Source organism: Mustela nivalis (genome assembly GCF_964662115.1).
Source record: "Mustela nivalis genome assembly, chromosome: 13".
Taxonomy (NCBI): domain Eukaryota; kingdom Metazoa; phylum Chordata; class Mammalia; order Carnivora; family Mustelidae; genus Mustela; species Mustela nivalis.
In genome coordinates this window covers 82,694,198-82,718,392 of record NC_139032.1, presented here as the reverse complement: position 1 = coordinate 82,718,392, position 24,195 = coordinate 82,694,198, and the positions used below count along the sequence as shown (strand labels likewise).

The 24,195-nt window shown below is 40.4% G+C and overlaps 1 protein-coding gene across 16 annotated transcripts in view; it reads left to right on the top strand.

Annotated features, from left to right (window-relative positions):
* Positions 1–24,195, top strand: part of DENND1A (DENN domain containing 1A) — a 496,373-nt gene that overhangs the window by 21,572 nt on the left and 450,606 nt on the right. For all 16 annotated transcript variants that reach the window (XM_082695480.1, XM_082695471.1, XM_082695477.1 and 13 more), the window contains exon 2: positions 19,349–19,419. In XM_082695480.1, coding sequence (XP_082551606.1) covers positions 19,378–19,419 — 42 coding nt within the window. In that variant the 5' untranslated portion in view covers positions 19,349–19,377. The remainder of the gene's footprint in view (positions 1–19,348; positions 19,420–24,195) is intronic.

The following is a 24,195-nucleotide window of genomic DNA, read 5'->3' as shown; positions in this document are numbered from 1 at the left end:
TTTTTGTGTTTTGCTTTTTACCCTGTTGGGTTCTTAGTTTCATTCAGTTCTTCATCTGAATCTTCCTTATTTGCTTCCAAGCTCATCACTGTATTTAGTTGAGAAGATAAAAACATCCATTATTTATAATTGTTCCAGTGGAGAATCAGAAGTATACTTAGCTTATCATATTGCCAGAAATGGAATTTACAGCTGCAGTTTTTCCAAGTTTCAACCCGAGTTAGTTACTATTCTTCAGACTTTATTTGAACACTTAGCACCTCTGTATTTTTATCAGGCCGTTTCCCCTGCTTCAAATCTCCTGTCCTCCCAACCCAGCCAAATCCTGTTCACTCTGCAAGGTTCACTTCAAGTTCTCCCTCTTCAAGAGAGGCATCGCAGAGTGTCCTTGCTCAGTAGTTTCCAGATGTTTGGAATTTTACACCACTAAAATCTTAAAAACAAGGTTTGTGGAACCACAAAGCAATGATCATCGCCCATCATCATCATTTTTGAAAAGAAATTACATTTTTACAGCGAAGAGCAGGAAGAACATGTCAGATTAAGGGTGGTTTTAAAAACTACGTACTTTTATATGGAAAACACACTGCGCTGTCCCCTTGTTGTCCCCCTCATTTTGCTATTGACTGTCAAGGGCCTCACTGTAGACTGTCCACAGGTAATCAGACCCATGGCCTGCAGCCAGGAGGAGGTCTTCAACTTGCAAGCCCATAGCGTTTTGTTTTAGCAATGGTGTGGCACCTAGTCTTGTATTTCCTCATGGCAGCTCACGTCTTACTCTTTACCTTTACGTTTTATTATGTTTTATCTCCTTGACTAGACTGTAAGCTCCTTAAGAGCCATTCTATGTGTGTATTTAGATTACTCATAAATATGTGTTGAATGAGTTAAATTTAGATGCCTCTGATGATAGTTGAAACCTAAAAATATTTATAGAACACACATTTGAGTATATCACAGCTTTGAATGTTGTTTATTTCTTGAGGAAAAAGAAGTTTTAATATGAATCATGAGTCTCTTATTCATCTCCTTTCTCCTCAGGGAAATTCGTTCCGTTAACAAACTTACCGAGTGCTTGTTAAAAGCCAGGCCTTTTGTTAGAGGCTGAGGATACAAAGATGAAGTGAAACAAAGTTCCAGTCTAGTGGGTTCTATGTACATATAACTAGAAAGAATGGACTAGCTCCTGGGAAGCCGTACAGTAGAGCTTTGAAACAAGTCTTGTGACAATGTAGAGAGAGCAACTGTGTTTTGTGAGGGAGTCAGAGAGGCCTCCAGCGGAGAGGAGGCATTCTTTCATTTTGTCATTGATTCGGCACATATCTCCAGTGCCTACTATTTGCCAAGCCCTGTTGTAGATGCATCTTGAGTGAGTATGATGCTTGGTGATAGAGCATGTTTTAGGAAGGAAATTGTGCTCAGGAACATACCTTATGAAGTCACAGCAGACCTGGGTTTGAGTTCATACACTGCTCTTTACTAGATATTTGCCCTTGGGGCAAGCTATTTAATTTCTTTAAGACTATTTTGTAAAATCCTCCAAGACTCCCTTACCTCACAGGATTGTCATGTAGATAAAAGGAGGTGTGGTGTATAAAACGCTCTGCACAGTTCCCAGCCCTTCGGAATTAGCTCAACACATGGTAAATATACCTACAAGGCATTAGGTGATTGAGGCCTGATGAGAAGGTCAATGTGACTGTCACATGGGGACTCTGTGTGTGTGTTGGTAGCTGGTCGTGGCAGAAGCTGAAGGGTCTAGGGAGGCTCAGTTGCAAACAACATTGCTTCTCATGCTAATTAGTATCTTTATTACTGAATGCATTTGGGAGTCTCAGAGATTCATGTTAGAGTTTTGTCTTCATTTTCTAAACTGTGTTGTGCCATGTAGAGCTTAGCATAGTAGTTAGGAACATGGACTTTGGAGCCAAAATGCCTGGGTTCTGGTCCCAGCTTCATTTCCTAAATGTGTGAGCTCAGACAAGTACTTGAACAGTCTGCACTTCGTTGGTTTCTTCACTGGTACACTGGGTAATAAACATAGCTGTCTTACATGTTTGTTTTGTTTGCAAACATGCTTTTAGAGTTTTATTTTCTTTTTCTTTCTTTTTTAAGGTGTGGAACTCTGTGTCAGAGGAGACTTATGTAAAATTTAGAGGTAAAACAGTAAAAGTAGGGGTGCCTCGGTGGCTCAGGTTGAGTCTGAGTCTTGGGTTCAGCTCAGATCATGAGCTCAGGTTCCCTGGATCAAACCCAGTGTGGGGCTCCCTGCTGGGTAGGGAGTGTGCATCCCTCCCCATGTTCCTTCCCCAGCTTGCTCCCTGCTCCTCCTCCCCCAACCCTCACCACATGCACCCTGGGGCATGGCTCACTCTCTCTCTCTCAAATAAAGAAATCTTCAAAAAAACCCATAAAAGTAGATCTATGTGATGGATCTCTTTCATTCTCTTCCCTTTCCCCCTAAGGCCTCTGATACATCTCTGGTCTACATTAAAAATCACTGCCTTAGAAAAGTGAATGTTGGGGCTCGTGGGTGGCTGAGTGAAGGATCCAACTCTTGATTTCCAATCAGGTGATGATCTCAGGGTTGTAAGAGTGAGCCCCACATCAGGCTCCCTGTGCAATGGGGAGTCAGTTGCTCTCCCTCTCCTTCTACTCCTCCCCTAAAGTAAATAAATAAATCTTTAAAAAAAAAAAGGGGGGTCTTTCTCTTAAGTATTTGTCTAATTGATAATCAGGACAAAGAACTTTTATAAGTTGGGAAATTAGCATTTGTAGTAGTCTACATCAGTGTATATATTTCAAGGTTTACTTATTTTAGAGTGTAGGGGCAGAGGAAGAGAGTCCTTCAAGTAGACTCCCTGCTGGGGTAGGAGCTGTTGTGGGGCTCCATCGCGTGACCCTTGACCCATAAGATCAGGACCTGAGCTGAAACCAAGAGTCAGAGGCTCAACCGACTGAGCCAATCAGGCACCCCTGAATCAATATTTTGATATAAATATCATGAGCCTTTGTATTAACAACTAAAATAGGACTTTGTATTTTGCAAAAAAAAAAAAAAAAAAAAGATTTTGCAAATCTCTTTGATTTAGAATGCTAGAGCTACAAGATGTCAGAACAGGAATAGATCTTTCTTAGTGATCTGCTCATAGAGGGAAAATTGGATCCTACAGAGGGAAGTCTTTAAAGCTATGCTACAGCCAGTCCCCACATGCTCATGTTTTAGACCTCCTGGCTCTCATTTCTTGCTCCAAGCTGCACAGCTAGTTCATTGCCAGAACCAGGGCAAGCAGATAGTTTTCACCATTCTAGGACTTCTGCTTCTTTCACCTCTTGCTGTTTTACAGTATGTATTCTTGGCTTTAATGTCGACTTTGCTCTGAAGCATTACTTGGTGAGTCTATGGATCGTTTTTTGTTCCTCCGGTTGGTCTTGGAGTTCTCAGAGAGTAAGGGCCTGTGGACTTGGGCTCATTAGGTATTCCAAGATGCCTTTCCTTATATTGGTAAGTTTAAGTGTCTGACTAATTACCATCTATCTGTAAATCTAGAAAAGAGGTAAACCATGAAAAATAATGATGTCCTAAATTAAAAACGGATATTATTTACCTCAGTGAGTAAGCAGACCTACCATCGCTGAAAATCATTAGGAAAATTAAAGTTGTTTTCCACTATGTTAATGCCCTTGATGTTAAGGAAATGGCAGACATTTGAATGGGTGTCCGTGACTGGTCACACAGAGCCTGCACACTCCCGACCACTTACTCAGGAGCTAATAAAGTACCATATTTAGGCCTTTAAAGCACTCCCACAACCTTTAGGGTCTTCTAGTCTGTCAGGGACCATACAGACTCTTGCATTGGATTCTCTGCCTCCCTCTGTCTTTCAGTTTTAAGCATTGTTATTTAAGTGGGTCCTAAACCTCGCTGGCTATTCAACAGAATCACCTGGGGAACTTAAAAAAATTTTGGGGACTTCACTCTAGAACCTCTGAACTAGACTCTTGGGGACCCGGGAATCTATGTTTTCATAAAGTTTCCTCAGGTGGTTTTGTTGAAACAGTGGACGGACCTAAGTTCTAGAACAAGTGGTAAAGCTGATGCCAGCTGTGAGAGTCAGTTCTGGATTCTTAGCAGAGAGAATCTGACTCAACTTGTTTTTAATTCAGGTCCCTTTATGTTCTTAGGGAATATTCCTGTATTTTTCTTCTTTTTTTTTTTTTTTTAAATATTTTATTTATTTATTTGAGAGAGAGACAGTGAGAGAGAGCATGAGCAAGGAGAAGGTCAGAGAGAGAAGCAGACTCCCCATGGAGCTGGGAGCCCGATGCGGGACTAGATCCCAGGAATCTAGGATCATGACCTGAACCGAAGGCAGTCGTCCAACCAACTGAGCCACCCAGGCATCCCCTGTATTTTGCTTCTTAGTGGTGGATCAATTCATAGCAGTTTTTAAGCCCTGTTCCCATAGAACTTTGGTGTTCCATGAGTTGCTGTTAAAATTGAATGATGCTGGATATTTTCCCATAGGTCTCTGTCTTTGTCTCTGTCTGTCTCTCTCTCACACAAACACACCCCTAAATGGACAGAATATTTCCATTTTAAGTAAAAATTCCTTTTTTGAACAGAGATTCTTAATTGTGATGTAATCAAACCCATTAGTTTTTCACATTATGGTTTGTGCTTGTTGAAGATTTTATTTATTTATTTCATAGAGAGAGAGAGAGATCACAAGTAGGCTGAGCAGAGAGCCCTATGCGGGGCTCCATCCCAGGACTCTGAGATCATGACTTGAGCTAAAGGCAGAGGCTTAACCCACTGAGCGTGCCAGGCGCCCCCTCTCCCTTTTAAAAAAGCTTTTATTTATTTATGGTTTGTGCTTTTTAAAAGTTTATTATTTTTAGTAATCTCTACATCCCACATGGACTCAAACTCACAACCCTGAGTTCAAGAGTCCCATGCTTTTCCAATTGAGCCAGCCAGGCGCCCCTGGTTTTTGCTTTTGAAGTCTTATATCCTTAGCTATCTAAATCTATGGTTTTGATTTTGAACACCATCAGAGGAGTGCATGGAGAAAGCCTTAGAAGGTGGTTAGATGAAAATGGAAAAATTGTAGATAGAAGAGAATGAAATTATCTCAATATCAATTCAAAACTCTTTTCTACATAGATGGTCATGTCTGCAAATAGGAAAAAATTGATTGCTTCCTTTTCAGCCCATGTGCCTTTTGTTTTTCTTGCCTTATTGCCCTGGCTTAACTGTTCAGTGTAATGGCTAAGTGATGAGGGTGGATATCCTTGTTTTATTTCTAATCCTAGAAGGAAGGTATTCAGTCTTTCACCATTAAGTATAATGTTAACTGTAAGTTTTTCATAGAGGTCCTTTATTAGCTTGAGGAAGATCCCCTCTATCCCTAGTTTTCTGATTTTATTTATTTTTTTTTTAGATTTTATTTATTTATTTGACAGAGATCACAAATAGGCAGAGAGGCAGGCAGAGAGAAGGGGGAAGCAGGCTCCCCGCCGAGCAGAGAGCCTGATGCGGGGCTCGATTCCAGGACCCCGGGACCATGACCTGAGCCGAAGGCAGAGGCTTCAACCGACTGAGCCACCCAGGCGCCCCTAGTTTTCTGAATTTTTATCATGAATATGTTTTGAATTTTATGAACTGCTTTTTCTGTGATTAATATAATTTTGATTTTTCTTTTTTAGCTTATTAAGATGGCATAGACTCTATTGATTGATTTTCAATATTAAGTCAGCCTTGCATCCCTGGAATAAATTCCACTTGGTCATGGTGTATCTTGTTGAATTCTGTTTACTAATTTTTTGGTAAGGATTTTTGTGGCTAAAAGGGTATTGATCTACTGTGTGTGTGTGTGTGTGTGTGTGTGTGTGTGTGTATAATTTATATTTTTGGTACTGTCTTTGTCTGGTTTTGGTATTAGAGTAATACTGGTCTTGTATAATGAGTTGAAATGTTTTATCCTCTTCTGTTTTCTGGAAGATATTGTATAGAATTTGGTATTCTTTTTTTTTTTAATTGAAATATTTTTATTTTATGTACAGGGAGTTAGCATTAGGGTAGGTATCTTGGCTATCTTCAGTAGGTCTCTTGCATCCAAGCAATCCTTGACCCATTCAAGGAAGTTTATTTAATCCAACTTAATGAAGCCTTTATCCCTTGAGTACTGGTAGAAACACTGGCAGTACGTATTGAGGGTGTGTATCTGGATCAGACCATGTGGGTTTGAGCAGACACAACAAGAACCCTGGCCACATTTCCTCAGATGGCTCCAGTAGAACTGCTGGTGACCCATCTTTCCCATCCCCATCAGATGCAAAAGGCACAAGGTATAATTGATATTAATTCTTTCATTGTTTCTTAGAATTCTCCAGGGGAACCGTCTGCATCTAATGAGATGATCATTTGACTTATTTAGTTCACGTAGTTACCATTTATGATGCTCCTTATTTCTTGGTACAGGTCCTTATTTCCGTATTTCCGTTATTTCTTTCTGCCTGAAGGACTTCTAACATTTCTTGTAGTGCAGGTCTGCTGGTGATGAATTCTTTCAGCATCCGTAATGTCTGAAAAAAATCTTTATTTTGTCTTCACTTTTGAAATATTCTCTGGGAATAGAATTCAAGGTTGTCAGTTTCTTTCGGTACTTAAGAGATGCTGCTCTGCTGTTCACTCATTTGCCTAGTTTCTGACAAGAAATCTGTCATTCTAATCTTTGTTCCCGTGAATATAACATGTGTTTTTGTTCCACTTTTAAGATTTTCTCTTTAATACTGATTTTGAGCAATTTGGTTATGATGTGCTTTAGATTTCTTCATGTTTTTTGTGCTTGAAGTTTGTTGAGATTTCTGGATTTGTGCATTTATTGTTTTCATCAAATTTAGAAAGTTTTTGATCATTATTTAGTTTTTCTGCATCCTTCTGTCTTTGGGGATTCCAGTCACTGATATATTTAGGCAGTGTAAAGTTGTTCCATAGGTCAGTGATGCTTTGGGTTTCTTTGAATTTTTTCCCTTTGTATGTTTCATGTCTTCAAGTTCATTAATTTTTTCTTCAGTGTTTATTCTGTAGTTAACCTCATTTGGTAGATTTTTCATTGTCATTTTATCTCTACAAATTCAGTTGGTTCTTTTTTGAATCTTGTCTCTTAATTTTGTAAACACTTGGAATATAGTTAGAACTACTATTTGAATGTCCTGTCTTCTAATTCTAACATCTGTGTAAGTTTCAGATTGGCTTTTCTTGTTATGGGTTGTATTTTCCTAATTCTTTGCGTGTCTGGTAATCTTTTTATTGACTGCCAAACACTGTGTATTTAATATTGTTGGGTGTGGGGTATTTTTGTGTTCCTACGAATATTCTTGGACTTCTGGCAGTAATCTGAGGCAATCGAAAGCTCTTCTCATTTGTTTTCCATCTCTCAAGAAATTGCTGTGCTTTGCTGCCTGACATCTTGAAAACCATTGTTTCATATATTTCACAAGTTGAGTATGAAAGAGTTCGATCCTCTGGGTTTTGATTTTAAGATTTGTTAGGTAGGACTAAAGCAGTACTCAGCCTAGGATTAATTATTCCCCATTGCTAAGGTAATACCCTGTTCTATCCAGTGCACTGTAAATAATATAAAGAACTTTAAAAAACAAAACAATTTCAAGTGAGGTGTTGATCTGATGCCTCATAACTCCTGAATACTTCAGTGGGCTTTCTGACAAATATAAAACCACAATCAAACATCAAAATCAGGAAATTAATGTTGATGCATTACTACATTTAAGCCTTAGATCCTATTCAAATTTCAGTAGTCCCTAGTAACATTTTTTTATTATAGCAAAAAGATCCAGTTCAGAATCATACATTGTGTGCAGTTGTCATGTCTCTTTGGTTTCCTTCAATCTGGAAGAGCTCTTTAGTCTTTCCTTGATTTCTATGACCTGACACTTTTTATTTATTTATTTATTTATTTATTTGACAGAGAGAGATCACAGTAGGAGAGAGAAAGGGAAGAGATCACAGAGAGAGAGGAAGGGAAGCAGGCCCCCCGCCGAGCAGAGAGCCCGATGTGGGACTCGATCCCAGGACCCTGAGATCATGACCTGAGCCGAAGGCAGCAGCCTAACCCACTGAGCCACCCAGGCGCCCTGACCTGACACTTTTAAAGATTACAGGCCAGATATTTTTTTAGATGACTCTCAATTTAAATTTGTCTGATTGTCCGATGTTTCTTAAGATTAGATTGTGGTGAAGCATCTTTGACAGAAATGTCCTGGAAATGATGCCGTTTTCCCATTGCATACTAACAATTTGTTTCATTACATACGTTGATCACTTTAATGAGTTGATTAAGGTAGTTTTTTGCTAAACTTCTACACTAAAAAGTTACTCTTTTCCCTCTTGCAATTAGTAAGTATTTTGTGGGAAGGTACTTTGAAACCATGTAAATGGTCCATTTCTCATTCAGTTTTCAATTCTCTTATTTATATCAATGTGGACTCATGGTTTCCTGTTTTATTTGATGAGTTAATAATCTGTTAATGTCCTTATTGAGCTTGATGCTTAAATTTCCCCAGATCTGGCCAGTGGGAGTCTTTTCAAGCTGGTCTTTTGACAGTTCCTGTCATTCTTTGAGCACTTCTTTGCTTTCTGACACAATAAGATGTTCCAGCTCATTTTGTACTTTCTCTGCCCCAGCCCTGGAATCAGCTCTTTCCCCGAGGAGCTCTAGTTCCTGTTAGAGAAGAGTTGTATTAGGAACCCAACGTCTGGGTACTAGATATGCTCATTACTAGTGGGGGTTTTGCTGCTACTAGGCCCTGTCAGTAGACAGAGCCTGGAAATATGCGTATGTTTAAAAGTCAGGTTGCATTTATGTTTTATTTCCTTATCTATATATTTATTGAAAACCTTGAGTTCACACTAATACCTCCAATTCAAACCCAACTCTATAGCATTCATTCTGGTTTCTTGTTTACTTCATCTGTGAGAAAGCAGGCCCTCTGTACTGGTCTTGGGCCCCTTCATTCCTACCCTATATGGATGGTCTCCTCTTTCATCTTGTTTTCCTAGGATCATCATACCTACTCCTGTAGTTCAATGGACCCCTGCCCTCTCCACTGCCTTGTGGGTACCATGCTCAGACTCTGACTCTCCATCATGCTGAGCAAGCCTGCCCCAAACCCATCTGGCCAAACTCTTCATACCGACCCAGGCTTCCACACTGTACTCTAGGGTGCCCTTGTGCTTGGACATGCTCCTCACCCTCTTGGCCTCTGACAGCCTTGTACCTCTGGGGGTCACTTTCTTCTCCCCACTCATGTTTCAGGCCTGGCCATCCGTGTGTTTGGACACATTTCTCATTCCACTCAAGTTCTGGCTCCCCTTGCCTGGCTGCTCCCCCTGAATGAATGCCTTCCTTATCTACTTGGATCTGGGATTGTATTGCCAGGCCACCCCTTTGTATGGATATCCTCCTACCCTGCTCATGCTCTGACATCCCTTGGCAGGGACCTTGAGGGATACTTTCCTCAGCCTGCTCAGGCTCTGACAGTGCGCACTGGGCCATTGCCCACGTGAACATCTACCTTGCTTTGCCTAGGTAATAACTTTGGGACTCAATTGTTCAGAAAGAACGGAGGAAAAGTTAGGGAAGGGGAGGCTTTTAAATATTTCTTAAGCACAAAAATGTTAATGAAATAGACATGATCTTTGCAAATGTTATTAATATGGTTGAAGAGTCTATATTTTACACGGTAGCTCAGGAGAATTTCTTTAAACAGTATGGAGTATTGGGGCGCTCGGGTAGCTCAGTTGGTTAGGTCCCAACTCTTGATTTCACTCAGGTCGTGATCTCAGGGTCTTGCCTTCTTCGAGCCCTGCATCAAGGCTGTGCTCAGTGGGTGAGTCAGAGACTCCCTCACCCTCTCCCACTGCCCCTCCGCCTGTTCTCACAGGCACACATTCTTTTTTTCTCTCTCTCTGTCTCAAATAAATACATCTTAAAAAAAAAATGTATGGAGTATTTCGCATTGCTGAGGGGTATGCAGGCACTGTTTTTATTCTTGGAACTCAGCTAAATTTCTTCCATTAGCTTGCTTTACACAGGGTGGCACGAGAATCTTTCCTATATGAAAAGGTGAAACTTTGCAACTCCTCGCACAGCAGGATCTGTGTATCTTTATTAATCTGATCCTGAGAGCATTATTAGAAATGAAAAGTTAAGTGTAAAACCTTGAAACGACTTGTTTGTATAATTACACAACTAAGTTAATCATTTTCTAACAAGTCTTAACAATGACTGCATTCTTCTATGGAGGTGTTAACTTGTTATGGGTTAGAAAGCACCCTTTGATACAGCATTTTCAGCCTGGAAAAAACGGCTTTAATTTCAGAGTTCACTGGAACAAATGGAGACTTGTTGGAAATATTAACACTACCCTTTTGCTTGTTTGTCTGGCTTAAAGGAATCAATGTTTAGTAGGTGATGTTCGCTAGCATGTGCTGAAGTGTATACAATTTTGAGTGACTTTGTTGTCAACTTAAGACAGTTTAACTGGTATGAAGTTTGAAATAAACTGCTCGCTCTCTGCTCCCTTAGTATGTAAATTTGTAACCAAAGAAACAGTGTGGTGAAGTCAGATCATTAGTCTATAGAGAATAGGTTGCTGTTTTGCTTGATAGATATTATCTGGTTTGAAGATTTGATGGCTGTGAAATGAGTAAGGGGTCCTAACACGGTGTGTTTAAATCTGTAGCTCTAAAACACTTAAAGGGATGAGGGCCTAGCATTGTAGCATGGTTACCATATGCAGGGAAGATTCATTTTATGAGGAGTTAGTGTTATATTTTTCTCCTAATCTCGTAATATGTTGTAATTGAGGAAAAGTAGATCCTAATTGAAAGCTGATGATCCAGCGGAGTGATCAATAGCATGATACTCTAAAACAACAACAACAAAAAAACCCATTAAGCTTTCCTGCTGCCTGAATATTGTCAAAGCCTTTGTCTGTTTCATGACTTCAAGCTGAGTGTACTTAATCATTTTGAGAACATGGCCCTGAGCACTGAGCATGGCCCTTCCAGTGAATCACTGAGAATTGTGTTCAGAAGAGTGGTATTGAATAGAAATGCTCTCTTGGCTTATTTTCAGGCTTCATTCTCCCAGAAGCAAGAACTGAACAGACCTCCCTTCTTTCAAACACATTTTAGCTGTTTGTGTGTCATTTTTCTGCATTTAAGAGCCAAGGCTGTTGTCAGCAGGTGTGACTTATTGATACCTTTGACTCCAAAGGAAGAGATCTTTAAAGAGTCATGTGTAAGCAGTGTGTATCCAGTAAATTACCTCTTGTCAGGGAGAAGCAGTTACTAGGAGCTGGAAACCACATGTCAGATGTTGGAGGAAGACTCATTCATCAGACACTTACTATGCCAGGTGTCAGACCAGGGCTATGAGAAGACTGTCAGTGCCCTCAAGAAGCTGCCAGTCTAGAGGGGAAGGTGGATATTTAATCAAAGGGACGTGGGTGGTTCTCCACTGGAATAAGTTGGGAGGGGGGAGCTTTAAACAAATACTGGTGCCTGGAGATTCTGATTTAGTTGTTCTGGGGGTGTGGCCTGGGTATTAGGATTTTTAAAAGCCCCTTGGGTAATTGTAATTGCGTCAGGGTTGAATGTGGTAAGAACAGCAAGAGTGGGGGAAGCACAGGGTGCCCTAGGAATGTAGAGGAGGGGTACTTAACCCTATCTGTGCTGTGGCTACGTGGGATTGAGAAAGGCTTTCCAGAAAGGAGGGCGTGCCTGAGCTGAGGCTTGATGAATGAGATTGTCAAGTGCAAAAGACTGGAAAGACTGTTCCTTGCAGAAGCGCATCTGAATAATGTCAGTAATGTCAAATGGTAAAGTGGTTAGAGCTGTTGGATGATTCTTGTTGATTCTGCTACTCCTTTGCTTTGACTTTGGCTAGTTTATCCTGAGTTTCAGTGTTGTCCTCTCTCTTTTTTTTTTTTAATAGCCATTTAAAAAAAAGATTTTATTTGTCAGAGAGCGCACAAGCAGGGGGAGCAGCAGGCAGAGGGAGAAGCAGGCTCCCTGCTGAGCAAGGAACCTGATTCGGGACTTGATCCCAGGACCCTGGGATCATGACCTGAGCTGAAGGCAGACACTTAACCGACTGAGCCATCCAGGTGTCCCAGGTCCTCCTCTTTAGATGGGGGTAAACACACATAGGGTGGTTGAAGATGAACTGAGATAATGCATGTAAAGTGCTTAGCATTGTGCCTGGCACACGGAAGCAGTCCATAGTGGAAGTAGAACAGTAACGGTGTTCCTGGTGAACCAGAGCATGGTTTGTTGAGTGGGCTACAGCTAGTTCTGTACAGCTGGATGTTAGGGTACAGGACTGCAGGAGGTAAGGGTGGGTGGCAAAAACAAAAGTTGTTTGGCAGGTAGGCAGGGTTCCAGATCATTAAGGTATAGAGACGTAAGGCAATTAATAGTGGGATATGGTGGCAGTACCAGGACATTACCATGGTAATATGTTAAGCTATATCATGAAGTGTTCTGGGAAAACTTGGGTCCATATTGGAAAATTGGCTCTGAATATGGTATTCTCAGCATCATTACGTGTACTGAATTAGCAGTGAGTGTTAATAGGACAGAAATAGGTTTTTCGGTTCCTTTAGCCAAGTAGTTAAAAATATTGAGCATCTTGAGAGGAGTAATGGAGGAAATAAGCAGTCTCAAGGTAGTCTCGGGGACTTTGTGGAAATTGTTAGTCTTCATTGTTTATAGGCTTAATGAAAATATTAAGAGTCTCTTGGCCATTTGCATTTAGAAGAGGCACTTTTAAATTTATTTTTTGATTTGCAAAGAAATAGAAAATGCTTCCATCTGCATTGGGTTCACTGGCCCTTAAAATAACTTATGTATATTTGTTGGTATGTTACATAACTTGTCATAACATTAGTCACCACCTCTTCCATAAGGCAACATGTAAGTGATCATGGATAAGCATGACTATAACTTATAATTATAGTCCAATTTGTTCTTAGTGTTTTAGTCAGCTTTTTTGCCTTTTTTTTTTTTAAGTAATTGTCCTAATCTTCAGCTCCATGTAATAGAACTCTGGCAGGTATTTGAACTGAGTGAAAAACTTAGGTAGTTTTAAAGTTATTATTTTATTTATTTATTTTAAAAATATTTTATTTATTTATTTGACAGGGAGGTAGAGCACAAGTAGGCAGAGTGCTGCAGGCAGAGGGAGAAGCAGGCTCTCTGCTGAGTGGAGAGCCTGATGCAGGGCTCGATCCCAGGACCCTTGGGATCATGACCTGAGCCCAAGGCAGCTGCCCAACCAATTGAGCCACCCAGGTGCCCCAGGTAGTTTTATTCTTCTCATTAGAAGAATGAGACAGTAACTAAGGATAGCGATAGAAGAGGAATAAGCTTCTGTCCTACAAATGCTGTTTTTCTTTGAAATCTGTTTTATTGCAAAAGCTCTGTTGATAGATTATTAAGTGTACCTTAAGTTTGTTTTGTGTACTAAATTATTTGGAGGAAGAATTGCATTTAACTTGATCAGTGTTCTTTTTTTTTTTTTTAATTTTATTTATTTATTTGGCAGAGAGAGAGAGAGATCACAAGTAGGCAGAGAGGCAGGCAGAGAGAGAGAGAGAAGGAGACTCCCTGCTGAGCAGAGAGCCCAATGCAAGGCTCTATCCCAGGACCCTGAGATCATGACTTGAGCCAAAGACAGAGGCTTTAACCCACTGAGCCACTCAGGCGCCCCTCAGTGGTTCATTCTTGAAGTGTGATCATTAGTGCAGCTGCATCAGTATTACCTGTTAGTAGACAAGTATTTGGCTACAAGTTAGAAATGCTAATTCTTGGGCTTTCCCTGCCTCCTTCCCCCCAGACTTTGAAGTAGGGCTGAAATCTCTCTTTTCACATGCTGAAATTTGAGAATCGTGGGAGTCTATAATCACTCCTATCATTTATTGAAATCTTTCAGACCCTAGAAAAGGCTGGTCTGTACTTCCTTTATTCCTTCTTTTCTGCTCAGTGTTTGATTCTGATTGTGTCCCAGGCACTGTTTAGGTACCTGGGAAGCACTAGTGGGTATGATTGACAAAATCCTTCTCCTGCAAGTTTACATTCATAGGAGGGAAATTGACAATGATCAAGATTGTGATGGGTATGCTGTAGAAAATTAAAATGAGGTGGCAGAGAGTGTATTGGGGAAGGTCTTTCTGAGTTGAAATAGAAGCTGAGTTTTGAATGACAGGAAGGGCTACCTTTATGAAGATGGATGCAAAGGTCTGTTATATAGGAAAGAATTTGGTGTGTTTAAGGAGCTGAAGGAAGGCCAGTGTGCCTCGAGTGCAGTGAGCAAGGGGAAAAAGGTATGAAATGAAGTTGGAGAGAGAGGGAGAGGCCAGATCATGTAGACCTTGTAAGGACTTTTTCCCCTCATCCTCAGTTTTTTGTGTTGTTGTTGTTTTTTTTTAATTGTAAAATACATGTGAAATTTACAATCTTAACCATTTTTGGCAGTATACAGTTCAGGGGTACTAAGCTGTGCCCTCTGTGGTACAGCCATGCCCGTCATCCATCTCTAGAACCAAGACTTTGACTTTGGGTGATGGGGGACATGTCAGGGAGGTTTTAGGTGAAGGACTGACCTAAACTGACCTTTCCAATAAAAAGATGACTGACCAGAGTTGAAATCTGATCAAAGGAGGGCAAGAGAGGAAGCAGCAAGATCAGTCAGGAGAGTGTTGCAGTCGTCAAGGTGAGGTTGTGATCTGGCAAGGACCGTAGGGTTGGGGATGCTGAGAAGCATTCAGATTCTGGATGTATTTTGATGATCAAATCGACAGAATCTACTGAGTGTGACATGTAAATGACTGTGGCATATATATAAAAGAGGGGTCAAAGATGATACCAAGTTGTTGTTGTTTTTTTAAATCTAAATAATTGGTGGAATTCAAGGGACGCAGGTTTGAGGAAGAAGAGTGCCGTTTGCTAAATTAGAAATGCTTCTTGAATACCCAAGCAGGGATGTTGAGTAGGCAGTTGGATAAGGGAATCTGGAGTCGGGGAAGAAGTCAGGTTGGAGACATGATTTTGGGGCTTGTCAGCATTTGCATGGTAATTAAAGCCATGAGGCTGAATGAGATCATCTAAGTAATGAGTGGGGAGAGGGAGAGGTCCAGGACTAAATTTGAGGGTAGGAGAGGTTACATGAGAACGATTTAACAAAGGGAGCAGCCAGTAAGGTAGGAAGAGAACCAACAGAGAACGATGTTCTGCAATATAGAAGAAAGTGTTTCAGGGAGGGAAAAGTCTGTCAATTGTGTCAAATGCTGCTGAGATATTGAGTAAGACGAGCCCTGAGAATTGGCCATTTTATTTATTTATTTATTTATTTATACTGTGTTATGTTAGTCACCATTCAGTGCATCATTAGTGTTTGATGTAGTGTTTCATGATTCACTATTTGTGTATAACATCCAGTGCTCCATGCAATTTGGGCCCTCCTTAATACCCATTACCAGGCTCTCCTCCCTTCTAAAACCTTCAGTTTGTTTCCTGGAGTCCATAATTTCTCATGGATCATCTCCCACTCCCAATTTCTCTCCCTTCATTTTTCCCTTCCTTCTACTGTCCTCTGTGCTATTCCTTATGTTCCACGAATAAGTGAAACCATATGATAATTGACTTTCTGTTTGACTTATTTCACTTAACTTAGTCTCCTCCAGTCGCATCCATGTTGATGCAAAAGTTGGGTATTCATTCTTTCTGATGTCTGAGTACTCTTCCATTGTGTATTCGGACCACATCTTCTCTATCCATTTGTCTGTTGAAGGGTATCTCAGCTCCTTCCACAATCTGGCTGTTGTGGACATTGCTGCTATGAACATTGGGGTGCATATGGCCCTTCTTTTCACTACATCTGTATCTTTGGGGTGAATACCCAGTAGCGTAATTGCTGTGTCATAGGGGAGCTCTGTTTTTAATTTTTTGAGGAACCTCCACACTGTTTTCCAGAGTGGCTGTACCAACTTGCTTTCCCACCAGCCATGTGAGAGGGTTCCCCTTTCTCCACAGCTTCTCCAACATTTGTTCTTTCTTGCCCTGTCGATTTTTGCCATTCTGACTGGTGTAAGATGGTATCTCATTGTGATTTTGATTTGAATTTCCCTGATGGCTAATGATGATGAACACTTTATGTGTCTGTTAGGAGAGTTGGCCATTTTAGTATATTTTAGCAATGCGGTTGTTGGTAAATATGACAAGGTTGTTTCAGTGCTGTGGTGGGTTCAGAAGCCTGGTTGAAGTGTGTTAGAGAAAGTGAGTATAGACCATGTGAGGCCAGTCTTCACTTAGAGATATAGCAGGTCTGTACAAAATGCCTTAACCTAATGGCACAGGTTAATTTATCAGAGCTCCAGTGTTAAAAAACAAACAAACAAACAACAACAAAAAAAAACACTTGTTATGTAACATCTTTGTATGTGAGTGTTTGTTATTTCAATTTTCCAAATGAAATTTTGAGATGAAATTCAGCCAGTTGAAAAATGAGGCTAAGAAAGCTATGTTGATTTAAAAAGTTTTTAAAAATTTTTAAAAAAGATTTTGTGAGAGAGAAGCAGGGGGACTGGCAGGCAGAGGGAGAAGCAGACTTCCTGCTAAGCAAGGAGTCTGACATGACCTGAGCCAAACGAAGATGCTTAGCCAGCTGAGCCACCCAGGTGTCCCAAAGTTTTCTTTTAAAAACTGATTTATTTTGGAGCAAGGAAGTGCAAGTTTAGGGGGAAGGGCAGAGGGAGAGAAAGAGAGAGGGAGAGAGAGAGAAAGAGTGAGTCCGAAGCAGACTGTGTGCTCAGCTCAGAGCCCAATGTGGAGCTCAATTCCATGACCCTGAAATCATGATCTGAGCTGAAACCAAGAGTTGGTCACTCAACCAACTGCGCCACCTAGGCACCTGAAGAAGGCTGTGTTTAGATTTCAGAAGGAGTCTTTCTGATGCTCTTTAAATAGCCTTAGAACATTCCTGTCTTCAATCGAACACTCTATTTTGAGATCATCTGAACGAAAGGGGTGTTTCCATAAGACATTTTCCACAATGTTTGGTGACCAAAGGAGGCTAACTTGATAGACCTTTTTGTATCATCCTGCAGGGAAAACACACAAAAATTTTAAGGCTTTTTTAAAACTTCAATTTACTTTGTTTTATTTAGCCTATTAAGTAAAACATTCTACTTTATTGTCTGATTTTCTTTTTAAAAGGTTTTATTTAGGGCGCCTGGGTGGCTCAGGGTTAAGCCTCTGCCTTCGGCTCAGGACATGATCCCAGGGTCCTGGGATCGAGCCCCATGTCGGACTCTGCTCAACGGGGAGCCTGTTTCCTCCTCTCTCTCTCTCTACTTGCCTCTCTGCCTACTTGTGATCTCTGTCTGGGAAATAAATAAATAAGATCTTTAAATAAAAAGAAAAAATGTTTTATTTATTTATTGACAGGGAACACAAGCAGGTGGTGTGGGAGAGGGAGAAGCAGGCTTCCCACTGAGCAGGGAGCCCGATGTGGGGCTTGGTCCCAGGACCCTGGGATCATGACCTGAGCCGAAGGCAGAAGCTTAACGACTGAGCCCCCCAGGCGCCCCTATTGTCTGATTTTTAAAATTATATTTGACAAGGTGTATGTAAATACCTTGAACTTTAGAGCAGTCAACTCTTTTCACTTAAAGCAAAAGCTTAAGTTTCTCTTCAGGGAAGGAATGATGATCCTTCACAAGAGAAATGGATTCCTGATTGACAAGGACACATTTTTCTTCTCCTAAGGAAGTAGAAGGAATATTAACCTATTTATTGAATCTCAGATGCCATTATTTGTAAAATGTATCATTATGTATATTACTATCAAGGAAAAAAAAATGCTGCTATTTAGCATTGTCAGATGCAATAGATTGTAAGAGATGTGGGAATGTGGGGGAAAAAGTTCATCTTAGAATCAATGAAGCACAGAATTTGAGCCCCAGGAGGGTGAATTCTGGTTGTAGCTGTGTTTGTTTCTAACTAGCTGTGGCACCGCCGCCAAGTCACATAGAATCTCTTTGCCTCAGGTTCCTCACCTGTATGGTGAGAATAATAACCTATCTACCTGTCCTCATAGGATTATGAGGACGAAATGAGATGAATGATTTATTTTGAGAAGTGGAATCTGCTGGGCAAATTCAGGGTATTTATTTGATTGAAAGTAACCGTTAGATCTGTTCGGGTGACTCAAAGTTTCTGAGCCTTGTTGTCAGGTTTAAAATAGAATTCCGTTACAGACCTTTGAAAGTATAACATTTTCTTCTAAACCATTTTCAGTCAATCTGGAAATACCTTTTTATTGTAGTTTCAGAATCAAAGAGAAAACTCAAAGCTAATATAACCCGATGTTCTCATCATTCAGAATTAACAACTGTTAATGTTCTGTTAGTGCTGTGATCTTTTTCAGGCTTATTATGAAATATTTATGGCATAAAGAGGTAAAAGGATATAATAATGAAGTGTCATATACTTGCCATTGCCAGTACCCATGAAGCCCCCTGTGTGGAAACGGTATCTTGTATTTAGATTAGCATCCTGTCTTTGTAATAGCCTAGTGGTTTAGGATATTGTTTCTCTGTTTCAGTCTTTAAAACTTGTAAATAAGCAAGCCGACTGCATCATGTGTTTTATCCTGGACTATGGGGGAGAAGCTACTTTGTGCTAATGCTAATGTTGCCTTGGTTTGAGTTTCCTCAGAATTCTGCTTATGGCTTTGGAGGTACAGCTGTGTAAATTCAAAACCTGACTCCTGTGAAATCATAATCACGGCTATAGCCCATTATTTGTCAGCCATTATACCTGGACAGTTTTTCTGTTTTAAGTTTCACGGTAATTCTTCTGGTTAGGTGTTTTCTTTTTTTTTTTTTCTTAAGTGTTTTTGTTTATTTGAGTGAAGAGAGAGGGAGCACAATTGGTGGCGGGTTTGGGGGGTGTTGTACAGGCAGAGGGAGAGGGAGAAGCAGACTCCCCACTGAGTAGGGAGCCCAACAAGGAGCTTGATCCCAGGACCCTGAGATATGACCTGAGCAAAAGGCAGATGCTTAACTGACGGGGTGTTTTCATCTTATAGATTAGGTAGGCATGGCTCAGAGAAGTTGAGTAACTTGGCCAAAGCTCCGCAGCTATTAAGTTGTGGAGCCAAGGATTTTAAGTAAGGTCTGCCTTATACCACAGCCCCATGTTCTATACCACACTGCCTCTATCCTTGTCAGTAATCACAGTCTGTTTCTTTTGTAGGCAGAACCCAGAGACCACGTTTGAAGTCTATGTTGAAGTGGCCTATCCGAGGACGGGTGGCACTCTTTCAGGTATTTGCATGTTTTGTTATGATGTGTATTTATTGTATGATATAGCTGTGCAGGACATTGCCTCTTGGCCTTTTGGCTAAGATCAGGTGGAGAGAGCTGTGCACATGGGATGTGTGAATATTCTAAACAGTGATTTATCTTTAAGTATATTTAATTGTCTTCCCCTTTTATTCCACATCATCCTAAGGAATGGAGAATAAGTGCAGCAAACAATTCAAGTCACTACTATATCAGGCTTGAAGTATGGTTCTATTCACTGTAATCATTGGGTTTGGTTTGTATCTGAAAGCCAGCTGCTTAGTATGACATATTGTCACCTTGCTAATGAGGAAGGCTTAAAATTAGGTTACAAAATAATATAAAGGGAAAACTCTGACACTCAACTGGAAGAAGATGTTTGAAATGGATTTAGTGTAGTAAATTTTATGTCTGCTGGTAAAAGTTGGAAGCTAGTTCAAGGAAAAGCCTCCTCTGGCTTTAGCTTTTGGACTGATTTAGACATGTATTGTAGGACAACAGGGTCTTAGTTAAGGTTAGAGTATCTTGAAAAGACTGAGTATATTCTCAACTAAAATCCTTCTTGGTTAATAAGAAAAAAAATAACCTTATAACGTAGTATTCTTTTTCTTGTTAACTAGGAGTGATGCATTTACCAGAAGTATGTCAGGAGCCGCTGTTGGTCCACACACACAAACAGTTGTGCCTATTACTTGGTGTTTAGGGAAAGTGAATTTACTTGGATTAGAAACTTGGAGTAATCAGGATTCCAGTGATAGTTATGCTCTCAGCTGACTGTGCAACATTTTCTGTTTCATTATGTTAGACTGTAAAACTCATAAAATAGCTACTTTTATGGAGTATCTATTCTGTTGTCCTAGGTGTTGGACATTTTATCCTTACAATACAACCTTTTAAAGATAGTTGGGTGACATCTCCATTATACCTATGAGAAAATAGAATCTCTGGTCAAATTATTTACCGGAATCGCATGGCCACTGTGTGGAATAACTAAGATTTTTGGTTCAAGTCTTCTTTACTCTGCTAAGTTGTCGCCTCTAGGGCTGTGACCGTGTTGGGCACATCTCTCCTTGTCATCCACAGGGCTTTGCATGATGCCACTAATATTTGTTAAATGAATGAATCTCTCTCTCTCTCTCTCTTTTTTTTTTTTCCAAAGATTTTATCTATTTATTTGACAGAGATCACAAGTAGGCAGAGGCCAGCGGGCGGGGGGGGGGGGGCGGGGGGCGGGTAACAGGCTCCCTGCTGAGCAGAAAGCCCGATGTGGGGCTTGATCCCAGGACCCTGGGGTCATGACCTGAGCCAAAGACAGGCTTTAACCCACTGAGTCACCCAGGTGCCCCTGAATGAATTTCTCTTAATAGTGAAAGTGAGATAACTGTGTGTGCCACTTTCTGCGTTATCTAACGAAGATTATAAATTTATGGTCATTCTAGATGTGGAACGTTAGCACCTGTGTTACGTTATCCCTCTTACTCTGTAAACTGTTGCCTTGGGAAGCCTCTGTTCTTAGGTGCATACCGGCAGCAGCCCCTCTGAGGGCCTACTTTACAGAGTAACCATTTGATGATGGCTATGATTTGACAAATTCAGGGACAGAATTTTTCTTTTTTTACGGTTGCTACCTCTTTCAGTGTTCGAGGATATTTTTTCCTCCCAAAGTTAAAAGGAATTTTTTTGGGAAAAAGAACAAAATTAGAAAAGTACAAATAAGGTGGGGCACCTGGCTGGCTCAGTGGGTTGGGCATCTGCCTTTGGTACTGATTATGATCCTAGAGTCCCGGGATCAAGCCCTGCGTCAGGCTCCCTGCTCAGCAGGGAGTCTGCTTCTCTTTCTCCCACTCCGCTCTCTGTTCATGCGCTGTCTCTCAAATACATAAATAAAATCTTAAAAAAAAAAATTACAAATAAGATGGAAGAGTGAACAAAATGCTAAGTCTTAGTATCTTACCCCAGTCATCTAATTCATCTGCTCTTTAGACAACTTCTTTCTTGTATAACCCTTTAGTATATTATAAAAACTTTTTATTTTGAAAATATTTTAAAAGATGAAAATTATAAGAATGGTCAAGTGCATATGCCCTTACCTTAGGTTCATCAGTTGTTACCCTTTTTTGCCATACATGCTTTATTATTCTGTATGTATATACATATTTTTTGAGTCGTCTGAGAATAAATTGCAGACATATCGACCCTTCACCGCTACATATTTCAGAATATATCTCCTAAGAATTTTTTCTTTTTTTAAAAATATATATTTTTAAAAATTTATTTGACAAACAGATAGAGATCATAAGTAGGCAGAGAGATAAGCAGAGAGAGAGAGGGGTGAAGTAGGCTCCCTGGTGAGCAGAGAGCCTGATGTGGGGCTTGATCCCAGGGCCCTGAGATCATGACTTGAGCCAAAGGCAGAGGCTTAACCCACTGAGCCACCCAAGTGCCCCCCCCCCAAGAATTTTCATATGTAACTCTAGTACAGTTATTGAAAGGAGAGAATTTAATGTTGATATAATGTCAGTTGTTCTGTTTAAATTCAATCAGTTTTGCCAATAGTATCCTTTACAGCATTTTCCTTTCTGATCCATCAGGATCACGCAGTCCATTCAGCTTCATATGTATTTAGTTTCTTTCACTAAGTAATAGTTTTGCAGCCATTCTTTACCTTTTATCACAGACATGTTTTGAAGAATTTAGGTCTGTTGTTTTGCAGAAGGTCTCTAGATTTGGATCTGATCATACCCTCATGATTAGATTTGGGTTATGAAATGTTGGCAGGTGTCTCTCTGTTACTGTGTATCATACAAACAGGCACGTGATGTCTATCCCTTATTTGTGCAAAAAAAAAAAAAAAATACATGGAACTTACATTTATAGTTTAGCAAATAATGATCATGTACCCATGTTACTGCTCTCCAGACTAGGAAATACAATGTTGCCTGGATGTAAGGAAATACTGTTACTGCAGGAAGGGTCCCTCCCCTGGCCCTGTGCTTTAGTGGGCCCTGCTTTGGCCCTCTTCCATGGTGCAGAGTCTGTGGGACCTGTGGGACATGCCTGCTTAGAGTCTGAACCTTTCCATGGTAGACCATACTTTAAAAACCTAGGATCTCAGAATTTCCTGCCCGAAGGGCCCTGAGCTTGTTTCCAGAGCCTGTGTGAGTCCCTTTCCTGGGGCCCATACTTCTGAGGGTGGGCATGGCTGCTGGTCTATACAAGGGATGGCCTAAGTGTGGTTGTGTGTGGAGAGTAGGATATGGAATGGAGCTTGGACTTGTGAGTGGAGGTGACTGCATGCTTGTGTGTGAGGTCCTTGGCTGTGTGGGATGGAGAAGAGGACGATGGGAGATGGACCAGTGGCCAGTTCTCCCTGGACCACCATGTTTCTGCATGGAACTCTGGGGAATCCCAGAATTCCCTGTATGAATCTGGCTTTCCAGGCAATTATAAAGGTATGTTTTTCATGATAGGAGGATAGAAGATATTTATATTTTGTAAGCTTGTTTCATATCTGTTATGTATTAACACACATGGAATGAGGGCCTCTATGTGTACTCTTTCTGAGGCCCTGTAAGTGTTGGAGTTGGGTTTGGTTGGCACCCCAGAGTTCGCCTTTTTCCTTTCCCGAGAGGGAACTACTATCCTGACTTTTATGATAATCATTTGTTTTTCTTTATAGTTTTATGACCTAAGCTTACCTCCTTGAAAAATACAATATAGTGCTTGCTTCTGAATTTTACAGAAACAGAATTATTTTTTGTGTACTTTTGCTATTTTTTTTGCTCAAGATTATGTTTGTAAGGGTTCTTCATGTTGTGTGTAGCTGTAGTCATTCATTTTCATTACTGTGTAATACACTAGGATTATATCACAATTTATCCATTCTGTTGAAAACACTTGAAGTTGTTTGCAGTTTTGGGCTATTACAAGCAATGCCACCGTAATCATTCTTCATACGTGAATCCTGGCGCACTTAAACGTATTTTCCTTAGGATAGTACCATACTTGATTACTGGATCATGATAAGCTATTTTTCAAAATTGTGCTTGTCTACACTCCCTCCAGCAGTGTTTGATAGTCCTTACTGCTGTACAGTTTCATCAGTCCTTGGTACAGTTAGATGTGTTGATTTTTGTCAACCTGATGGTTATATAGGAGTATGTCCTTGTTTTTATTTGCATTTTCCTGATAACTAATGAGACCAAGCACCTTCTGCTTATTGGCCTCTTGAATGGCTTGTTTTTTAAAGTGATTTTCAAGTCTCTTGGCTCATTTTTCTTATTGAGTTTTCTACCTTTTTTTTACCCCCTCATTGATTTGTAAGCTTATATTATGGATACTGATTATCTTATTGTATGTATTACAAATGTCTTCTTCCACTCTGTGGTTTGTCTTTTACCCTCTTTATGTTAACTTTGATCATAACTTCTCAATTATGATATAGTACAATGGACCAGCATTTTCTTACCCCACAGTTATGAAGATAATTTCCTCTAAGAAATGTATAGCTTTGCCTTTCACATTTAGGTCTTTAATCTAGTAAGGATTCTAGTTTTCATTTAGATGATTAGCTAATTTAAAAAATTGGGAAACTAATTGGGGGCACCTGATGGGCTCAGTCTGTAGAACATGCAACTCTTGATCTCAGGGTTGTGAGTTCAAGCCTCCCTTGGGTATGGAGCCTACTTGAAAAAAACCAAAACCAAAACCCAAACCAAGGAAACAGTTGGGAAACTAAATCTGAATTACTGGGGTCTG